Source organism: Suillus plorans, assembly GCF_016647745.1.
Source record: "Suillus plorans strain S12 chromosome Unknown HD556scaffold_25, whole genome shotgun sequence".
NCBI lineage: Eukaryota > Fungi > Basidiomycota > Agaricomycetes > Boletales > Suillaceae > Suillus > Suillus plorans.
Genome location: NW_024537409.1, coordinates 151,024 through 160,390, shown reverse-complemented (window position 1 = coordinate 160,390; position 9,367 = coordinate 151,024). Strand labels below are relative to the sequence as shown.

The following is a 9,367-nucleotide window of genomic DNA, read 5'->3' as shown; positions in this document are numbered from 1 at the left end:
CTGAATTAAGACTTGGGCCGAGTCGTGGGTCATTTAGCATCATATTCCACATCCCAGACTACAATAACCTCAAACATGATCGGTCTGGCGATATCCGGGATTAAGTAGCATCTATGCGTTCCCTCGTGTGCACTAAGCTACTTCGAAACACTGGTAGACTAATTGCTCGGAATTCTGTTGATTGATAGCGTCAGTCCACATCACATCATGCCCGTCCGAACCACAATTGTCTGTGGAGAAGGAAGTATGTACCGCATTCATGAACGTCTTCGTCTTCGTCGCCCGGTGCTTAGCCCTCAGGAAGTTCTATAATTCTATTTATGCGAGTTAGGGATCATGGAAGTGATGGGCCGTCGATGACGTTAGGGATAAGCCGGGCACCTAATAATAAGACAATAAGATGATCGATCACGCAAGAGATTTGATTCTGTTCGTGCAAGCAAGCACCTTGCAGTCACTCCGATGATGAAATTTGGGTAGTGGGTGGTCTTTCGAGCGGTCCGCCTATGCTCTTGTCACACAAAACAACGTGATCAGTGCTCACCTGCAGTATATTGTGGCGTAAGGGCAGTACTTGCCAAGAGTCACATCTTTCATTCTGCCGCCCAGGAACTGCCACACCGTGAGACTTTGGAGGGCGATCCATGCCTTACTTCGCCGGCATGTTCCCAAGTAGTAAATGCTGCCAGCAAAGGTCAACATTATCACCAATATACACCAAGCCGTACTTGGACGGAGTAAATCTTATATCCTTCTATTGCACTTCGGATGTCATTTTACTGAGCGTCCCGGTAAGCAGCAACCAACACCTGCCAAATCGGACGTGCATCCCTGACGAGGCACTCGCTTCTGTACCCATGGTAAATAGACGGTTTTACATCGAAGCCAGCTGAGGACAAGTACAGCTGTCATTGAATACTCAGCTGTATTCATTGGCTTAAGCCTTATACACATGTGAAGGCTATGTGATGAGCTTTGAGATATTTCTGATAAAGAATTATCACGCACAGCCACATGACAACCTCGTCCTAATTAAGCTGTGAACCAAGAACCAAGGAATCCCAGAAAGAACCATCGCACATCGTCCCTCCGACCCGTCACACACAGAAACCACGATATACAGCATAGGATGCTGGCATGTGGAGATCCTGCTGACAATCATCATACATGTACAAACCCTACTAGAACCTTTATGGGCTATTTATTCAGCTACTCTCTTTCTTGGTATTCCGACCTCGGGAACGTATAAAACCGGGCGGATTCAGCTGTAGGAGAACTATATCTGCCCATCGACATCAGTACACTCTTGTCTTATTGCATCTCAATCATCCACCAACCTATCTAACTATCATGTGCAAACAAGTAGCGTGAGCAACAGATCATCTCTGCAGAAATACTCGCTCACAATGCCCTGCGCAGTGAAGGAACGCGCTGGCTAAGATGCGGGGTACGAAGATAATGCAATGCTCTTTTTTTGGACAGACTTTGACGAGAGCCGCAGCATTTTCAAAGGCATCTCGTCATTGCCATCGTAGATTGCAATTCAACTCGCTGCGAGCGCAGTTACAGACATCCGCCAACTTGTCGGCAACCAAACTGTACTAAAGTAGGTGATGCGTATAGCATCATACCATGCCCATAGTTGATATCTTTCAAGAACTTCGGACCCGAAATCCAGCGCTCGATCGACGATGTCGATGAAATTTGTCTACAGTGTCGTACAGCACTGGCTCGCAGGCGTGGTTGACAAAGCTTGAGCATTGCATCCGTCATTAGAGAGCGGGCAAAACATCTTTCCCCACATTGATACTCTCACATTATTCGTGTTAGCATTATATTGCACCATACTTGTAACATATGCATTTCATACCTTCCGCTCTCGGGATTAAACTCTCCGCTCCCGAAGGCTTTCGGTTTAGACACCACTTTAGTCCGTATCAGGAAAAAGCAGGTAAGAGCCGGAACGATGGCAACCTACTAAAAGAAGCCACAAGCATAGGTCCCATGATTGCAAGAAGGCACAGCTCCTGCGTCACCGTGAGTGTGCCGTTATCGTGATAAAAAAGGACGGTCGCGGTCGTCCCGCAAACCCATGCGAACAATGCAGGCTTCAATCGGCAATTGTGCCTCGATTTCCAGGTAGTTATCTCGCTCACAATCGATTTGACATGCTCCAATGAGCAACAACATTCCAGCTGTTTGGCATGGCTCTAGAATAATCTGTGGAACCAGCAACAAGGTATATGCTTGTTCCTCGACCAACGACCAATCACCGCATTTATCTCGCGGACTCATCGGATTGTTCAGACCCATCGACGAGCATCGAGAACACCACTTGAGATGAGATACCTGGGAAGTCGACGAAGCAAGGCTAGCACGTGTTATGGAGTCGAAAGAAGCTCACGTCGACCGCAGGAAGGCTGTCAATAGAAACACGACTGAAACTCATGTTGAAGCCAGACAACGTGCCTGCATTTTAGATCGTATGGAAATCTGTACCTTTTAAACCCCCGATGCATTCGCGGCGCCCAAGGAGTTTTGTATTTGATGAATATTCACTTTTCCATACAAATGACAGGGGTATCATGATCATCCCCTTGTCGCTGAGAGTGGTAGAAAGTTGAGGAGACACCAATGCAATCGGGCACTTGTTCTACTCACCGGCGGTACACCAGGGCGCTAAATATGGTCAAGTCCACAACAAGATTTACTTTTTTGTCTATGCACATTGGGAAAAATGATAGTCTATTTCTCGTGCATACAGCAAGTTCTGTGGCAACATCTCCTTACTTCCGCGAACACGACTAGTGCGGGTGGTTCTTGTGATGTTCTGATACACGCTTAACGAAGAATATACTGAGGTGAACAACAGTGACTTACTCAAGTGCACTGAAATGCCATGCATCAAAATTCGAATACACGTGTAAGAACAGATTACTCACTCTGGTAGTCGATGGTGTATCCGAAAGTGAAGAGACCCAAGATCGTCCAAACGAGTGGGGCAGCGGATGCGTTCTTGCCGTTGAAGTATCTAGCTTTAATTCCGCCACCAGAAACCGCGGATGCTGGACCCTTGGGCAGTTTTGAGTAGAAGTTGACCAGAGGCGTGAGGCTTGAACCAGAGCCCGACGTCTTAATTGCAGAGAAATGGGGAAGAGGTCACGCGAGGCGCAGCGCTGTAAGAATTAAGAACGCACCAAAAGTGACGGAGTAGCGATCTTGGGAGGAACGATACCCCCCAACTGACGACGAATAAGTGACGCGTGCATGGCGAGAACGAATGAATTGTCGACGTCGGGATGGCCCGGACAAACTTGGTTTTCATGTTGGAGTGTATTTGGTTGTCAACGGTCACATGATGTGATCACGTGTGTGAAATCCTATTCACGTCGAAACTTCAGGTTTGCACAAGTCCTTGACATACTTATACCCCATTAGAACCTGAAACCGACTAGACGCCACTAGCAAGACTCCTTGCGGTGCCCTTGATACCGAACTCGTGCCAACACGTGGGGTGGAGGGACGACAACCGGTTTAGACGAGTCCACTTTGGATGCAAACATTTAGTTTCGCTTGGACCATTCACAATCTCTTGGTATAATAGACCGCGGACCAGTCAAGTTCAAGTCATCTCCTCTTACATACTCATCCTTGGCTTTGCAAAGTACTCGTCATGTACGGCAACACTAAACCATTCCTATCTATCACATCCGCCCACCTGTTGTCTGGACTCTTCGCCTTTATCTATGTCGGTTCCATTTATGCTTTCAAGAATGCTCGTCTTCGCTTCTCCAAGAGGAAGGTCAACCTTCCAGAAGGGCAAGCTAGGCTCAAATTGCAAAATGAACGTTGGAGAGATGATCCGGATGTTATCAAGGCGCGACTACTTGCCGTTACCAGCGCCACTTTGATATGCTGTCTCATCGTATTCGTCGTGATGAAGAATTTAAACCGCGATGATGAATTTGTAGGTCATCAAGTTGCCTCAATGGGGAATGTCTGCCTCACTACCGTAATGTGCAAAACAGCATAACCTTACCACAGATGCGTGGCTTCACCTTGGATTCACATGGTCCAACGCACTTCCCCTCTTGATAACCCCATTGTTATTTTCTGGGCCGCTCTACGTTCAATTTCTCGAAAAGACACTACCATTCCAAAAGGGCTGGAATTTTGAAGATGATGTCCTGTTTCGATTTTTCTCGATCGTCGGTCTTCGAAATTATTTTGTTGTGAGTGCAAGTCCTTTGCAAAGTATTGCTTGCAATTTACCTTACATTGTAACAGGCTCCGATCACCGAAGAAATCGTGTTTCGCGCTTGTGTTCTCACCGTCTATCATTTGACAGACGCCTCCAGGACGAAAATGATTTTTCTCAGTCCTTTGGTCTTTGGCACAGGTATGCGTTGGAGTGATTTTTTTGGGCTATGAAAGTTGATCGTCATGTTCTCGAAATTTTTAGCACACATTCATCACGCCTTTGAAACATACCACAGATATGGCCGTACGGCCACTGCGGCAAAACGTGCACTTATATCTACTAGTACGTACGACCGTTCCATTCCCAGCGAGTGGCATTAACACTTCACATATAGCCATACAATTTACATACACGAGCATCTTCGGATTTTACTGCTGCTATTTGTTTCTTCGCTCCGGATCATTGCTCCCGCCCATTGCAGCTCATATGTTCTGCAACATTATGGGTATACCCCAACCAAACTATGAAATAAGTCTGATGCCTCATCGAAAGCTATGTGGGTAGCTGCTGTTATGCTGTCTAATACAAGCTGATTGCATTCCTTTTTCTGCTTCTAGCCATTTCAGCCGCGTATCTTTTCGGTATTATCGGCTTCGTTTTCATGCTCAAGCCTTGGTCGTACACGGATGGCAGCTTATACTGGCAGCGAAACTAGTTTCCTCGAGCCTTCGACCTATGCGCGCTGTTTGACAGTGATTGCGCCCTTGTTCACCTGCACGAACATTAACTTACCTACACCCTACTGGATTGGACAAATTTTCTGCGGCCTGGTTGGATTCCACTGTATCTATATCAATAATCACCACCAGCTCTGATCATTTTGTATACCGCGACGCTCTTGAAATTAAGCGCCGTCATGATCACTCAACACCCTATTGACGAAAGTTGGGCCGTGCAAGGACTTGAAGCTGTTGTATCACTGACTTATTACGTGTCACTAGTTCACTACCTGGCCATATGTGGGCTAAGCAGATTCGGCAGAAGGACAGCAATCGTTCCTTTTCCGGGATGCATTGCGGCAATAAATACAACAAGGTTCGACACCAGCAAGTGACCATCGCATTGGCCATATACTGTGTGAATGTAAGTAACTTACTAAATGTGAAACAGATGCTTCTTGGTCTGGATTTCCGATTGCCCGCTCCACATCGAGCGATACATTGAATTGATCTCGTTATTCGCTACCTTGAGACATGCATGCGGGACTGATCTGACTCAAAGACAAAAAAAGTGCCCCAAAACCCATGTAATTACCACACTCAAGCTGCGAAATCAAGTTTTTGCATCATGTACAACCGCACACCATCGTGACTTCGCCCTTATGTAATTCGTGATCCCGTGCAAGTCGAGCGGAAGAGTACTAGACGCCTGTACTATGTAGGCGCGTACAGACCGTTACTAACGGTTATGGGAAATGCCGCCGGTAGCTGTCAAATTTACGAAAACATTATTATTTGAAATCTTCCATCCAGCTTTTTCGCCTTACCAATATCTTGTGCCGTCTACATGCCGCACAAACGTGCCAAACGAGCTGTTCGTGAACAAGAGAGATCCCTGAAGTCAGTGTTCATATTACATATATATATGTACCTCCAGCTCACTTATGAGTCTCAAACTCAAAGAGGTCATAATCTGCCGCCAAAGCACCTTGGAAATGAGGAGACGGTGCCAAAGTCTGTAGCTCGCATTCTTAATGCCGAAAAAATCCGTCTGGAATTCAGGGAGAAGAAGCGGAAGATCGATGAGCCCAACGGCGATGAGAGCCCTCAGCTGAAACGAAGACGGCCGTCCAGTGATGTAAACAGTCGGAAAGGGGAGATGCTAAAGATTCAGCCAGGAGAAACTATAGCTCATTTTAACAAGTGAGTTTCAGAACGAATCTGGTTGCGGCGTGTCACCATTAAGCACGCGTGCAGGCGAGTCGAGAGTAGCATGATGCCGCTCATTAGAACAGCTATGCAGCAGTCATCGGCCCAGGTCCGGAGAGTCCAGAAGCGTGAAATTGAGCAGGGAGCCACCAAGCCTGCTGCACAGGTCAAGACGATGATTAATGACAGTACCCGTGCAGACGTTTCAAATCCATCGCTGCCCCCTTCGACCAACACACCCCTCAGCCGCACGGACCCTTTAAATCTATCACCGCTCGCATTGACCAGCACACTCCAGCGGCAGCATCGTGATAAACCTAAAGAGTTTCGTGTATCTTCAACCTCAGCACCGCGCCGCCTCAACGATATTGCACAAGAACCGCCACGATTTGACAAACTGCCTCGGGGTGCCCGATCAGGCAAAGACTCTTCGAAAGAGAAGGTCACGGGGATACTGAGCATGGCACAAAAGGCAATGATGGAAGAAGAGAGAGAAAATGTCATCAAACGTTACCGGGAACTTAAAGCTAAGAAGTTGCGTAGTGATTGTAGCGGCGCAATGGGCGAGTAAGCTGAGTCGATCGCAGTTCTCATCGACTACGTTTCCGATCTGGCGCAGTACTTTTGCCTGTCGTCACTGTCCTGTTGAGTGTCCCGTGGCGTTGGTTTGATCTCTACGTTGACGTTGACGCTTACTCTGCAGTGCGTTTCTCCGAGGAATGCTCGATCCCGTTCCCGTTCCCGTTCGCATTCTGACATACTAAAGAGATAATTCACGTTTGGTTTTGCTGCCAATACGGCTTATCCATTTAACTCGTTTCAGTGAGATAATCCTTTGGAATTCAAGATCCGCCCCAGCACTCCACAGGAAACTTTTGTCCCAACCTAGGCGGCGGAAGACCAAATTTCCGAAGCCCTCGGATGACTCTATTTGAATCCCTTTCCGCTATAGACGGTCCCTGGTACTCCTCCATGTACCCATTCAGGTTATGCGGCGGTTAGTTTTTACCCTGAGAAAGGAGGGATTGTTATCTTTCATCAGTCCCTCTTCGGCTTGCATCGTCATGATGAACCACAGGGAGGCGCCTGATTGTATAGCGGGTGCTATGCTGTGCTGTTGCCAAGATATGGGGTGTGCCGAACTTGCACTGATCACTTTAGTTCTTCTCGATAACTCGATTATGAGTCTATCATTAATCATCCATGCGCATGGGCACTGGGCAATGATGAAGCTCAAGTCGGCCCTGCGGAGACTCGTGTCCACGAACCACGGCCCCCACCGTCATTCAACCGACTTGCCGCGATGCCTACGTGCGATCACGTTCCGCGCTGAAGACCGAAATTACGAGCTTCCTTCCACCATGCTCAAAAAGATATTTGCCTCCCTCTTCCGGTATATTCGGAGGAGCCTGCGAAAGCGGGGATCTGATTTTCCGTACAGGAAGTCCTTTATAACAGACACACGATCAGTTGCCTGTAGCTGTCTGCTGACACCTTTCTTTCTCTGCCCACCTTACCTCGGCTCTCGTCGTGTTGGTGAACTGTATCCTCCATGGAGGACGTGGAGAAGCAAGCGGACTGCTCATCAGTTCGAGGGCCAAGCATTGAAACAAGTGCATATGAAAACCTTAATCGACACAGTGCTTTGCAACCTCCTGACGCGCTATTACTGCCCACAAACATGACAAACCGAGATAGAGGATGGGCTGGTTGGTTGGCTGTCTTCGGAGCATTTCTGGCCCTTTTCTGTTCGTTCGGTCAAATGAATGCTTTCGGAACATATCAGTCGTGGTATTCGCATCATCAGCTTTCAAACCATTCGCAATTCAGTATTTCTTGGATTGGATCTCTCCAGCTGTGGACATTCTTCTTCATGGTAAGTTATATTGGCTAGCCAAGATCGTTGTTGCTCGATGATATCATATGAGACTAGGGAGGACCTATAGGACGCCTTTTTGACGCCTACGGGCCGTCGCCCGTTATGCTATTCGGGACAGTGCTATTAACTTTCAGCATGTTGATGACAAGCATCTCCACGAAGTATTATGAATTCTTATTGTTCCAAGGCTTCTTCTTTGGCCTTAGTGTTGGATCGCTGTAAGTCCCTTCCTGAGCGCTGCGCGTCTACTTTTAAGTTTATCGCACAGCTTCTATCCCTCCTTAGCAGCGGTTTCCACTCACTTTGATGAGTACCGTGCATCGGCCCTTGGTGTTGTAGCCGCTGGCTCCGGTGTTGGTGAGCGGTCCGCTATTGTCCGTCCAATCCAGCTGAGTTATTCTAGGTGGTGTTGTTTATCCCATTATGCTCCGCCAACTCTTCTTGCGCACCGGTTATGCATGGGCCGTTAGAGCATCGACGTTACTTTCTGTGGCATGTTGTATCGTGGCCCTTGTTACCGTAAAGAGAGTAGAAGGTCCTAAGAAATGCTCCGGATGGATGGATGTCAAGATGCTCAAGGATGCATGCTTCATGTTGCTCGCTACCGGATCCTTCTTTATCTGCCTCGGTAAGAAAACAAATTCTTTCATGGGGCTGTAGCTTACCAGGGCAACCAAGGTATATTTACACCATTCTTCTACATTGTGAACTATGCCGAGGATCGAGCACTGGTTTCTCAGAATACCGGGTTTTACGTTCTGTCAGTAATGAATGCTGGAGGTGTATTCGGCCGCATCGTTCCCGCGATCCTCTCCGACAAGATGGGGCGATACAACCTCCTTATGCCCACCTCCTTCTTAGCAGGCCTATCGTGCCTTGTCTTTTGGATGCTTGCGAAGACTATGATCGCTGTAATGGGTTTTGCGGCGGTATATGGTTTTCTATCCGGTGCATTTATATCCGTCATTACTCCGTGCGTTGCACAGATATCAGATATCAATGAGATCGGGTCTCGAATAGGTGCATTGTATACACTCATATCCATCCCGTAAGATTGTAGTTGGATTCGTTTGACCTATGCTCACCGTAGTTCTTTCAGCTCTCTTATTGGTGGACCCATCGCAGGAGCTCTCATTCAATGTCAGGACGGTTCATACACGGGAGTGATTGGGTTATCGGGATCAAGCATCATCATCGGGTCATTGTTTATTCTAGCTTGCAGGCTCAGGATAAACCGAAACATCTGCGCAAGAGTGTAGCGAGTTGTATACCTGCAACCCTCGTATCCTTATTTTCTAAGTTCTACGACTGGGAAAATTGCATCTTAACGACGGCTTTGATTCTTGCAATACTATGTAT

General features: G+C 47.5%; 5 protein-coding genes across 5 annotated transcripts; 4 read left to right on the top strand and 1 right to left on the bottom strand.

Annotated features, from left to right (window-relative positions):
• Positions 1 to 1,191: 1,191 nt before the first annotated feature.
• On the top strand, positions 1,192 to 1,842 carry HD556DRAFT_413921 (uncharacterized protein). Its single transcript, XM_041310537.1, has 4 exons — positions 1,192 to 1,367; positions 1,420 to 1,447; positions 1,502 to 1,606; positions 1,658 to 1,842. The coding sequence occupies exons 1-4, from the start codon at positions 1,351 to 1,353 to the stop codon at positions 1,745 to 1,747; spliced, it is 240 nt and encodes a 79-aa protein (XP_041160689.1). The 5' UTR covers positions 1,192 to 1,350; the 3' UTR covers positions 1,748 to 1,842.
• Positions 1,843 to 2,804: 962 nt separating this feature from the next.
• HD556DRAFT_1431922 (mitochondrial F1-F0 ATP synthase subunit F of fungi-domain-containing protein) lies at positions 2,805 to 3,269 on the bottom strand (the record flags this gene model as incomplete). The annotated part of the gene is made up of 3 exons (XM_041305065.1): positions 2,805 to 2,830; positions 2,943 to 3,132; positions 3,198 to 3,269. 3 exons carry the CDS (start codon positions 3,267 to 3,269, stop codon positions 2,805 to 2,807), a joined length of 288 nt encoding a protein of 95 aa, XP_041160688.1.
• A 404-nt stretch (positions 3,270 to 3,673) lies between these two features.
• HD556DRAFT_1236579 (CAAX protease self-immunity-domain-containing protein) lies at positions 3,674 to 4,916 on the top strand (the record flags this gene model as incomplete). The annotated part of the gene is made up of 6 exons (XM_041297836.1): positions 3,674 to 3,997; positions 4,029 to 4,232; positions 4,288 to 4,399; positions 4,463 to 4,543; positions 4,596 to 4,757; positions 4,819 to 4,916. 6 exons carry the CDS (start codon positions 3,674 to 3,676, stop codon positions 4,914 to 4,916), a joined length of 981 nt encoding a protein of 326 aa, XP_041160687.1.
• Positions 4,917 to 5,596: 680 nt separating this feature from the next.
• HD556DRAFT_413121 (uncharacterized protein) lies at positions 5,597 to 6,909 on the top strand. Its single transcript, XM_041310536.1, has 3 exons — positions 5,597 to 5,820; positions 5,884 to 6,123; positions 6,178 to 6,909. The coding sequence occupies exons 1-3, from the start codon at positions 5,768 to 5,770 to the stop codon at positions 6,698 to 6,700; spliced, it is 816 nt and encodes a 271-aa protein (XP_041160686.1). The 5' UTR covers positions 5,597 to 5,767; the 3' UTR covers positions 6,701 to 6,909.
• Positions 6,910 to 7,681: 772 nt separating this feature from the next.
• On the top strand, positions 7,682 to 9,267 carry HD556DRAFT_1236620 (MFS general substrate transporter; the record flags this gene model as incomplete). The annotated part of the gene is made up of 6 exons (XM_041297840.1): positions 7,682 to 8,005; positions 8,063 to 8,226; positions 8,277 to 8,365; positions 8,412 to 8,636; positions 8,687 to 9,056; positions 9,108 to 9,267. 6 exons carry the CDS (start codon positions 7,682 to 7,684, stop codon positions 9,265 to 9,267), a joined length of 1,332 nt encoding a protein of 443 aa, XP_041160685.1.
• Between the last annotated feature and the right edge of the window lie 100 nt (positions 9,268 to 9,367).

What these genes read in the sequence shown, in the direction of transcription:
- HD556DRAFT_413921 (XM_041310537.1), top strand. An exon ending in CGCGCTGGCTAAGATGCGGG is followed by an intron (nt 1,448 to 1,501) that starts GTACGAAGATAA and finishes CGAGAGCCGCAG; the next exon opens with CATTTTCAAAGGCATCTCGT. An exon ending in GGCAACCAAACTGTACTAAA is followed by an intron (nt 1,607 to 1,657) that starts GTAGGTGATGCG and finishes ATATCTTTCAAG; the next exon opens with AACTTCGGACCCGAAATCCA.
- HD556DRAFT_413121 (XM_041310536.1), top strand. Translation starts at nt 5,768, where the DNA reads ATGCCGCACAAACGTGCCAAACGAGCTGTTCGTGAACAAGAGAGATCC. An exon ending in GAACAAGAGAGATCCCTGAA is followed by an intron (nt 5,821 to 5,883) that starts GTCAGTGTTCAT and finishes TCAAACTCAAAG; the next exon opens with AGGTCATAATCTGCCGCCAA. An exon ending in ACTATAGCTCATTTTAACAA is followed by an intron (nt 6,124 to 6,177) that starts GTGAGTTTCAGA and finishes GCACGCGTGCAG; the next exon opens with GCGAGTCGAGAGTAGCATGA.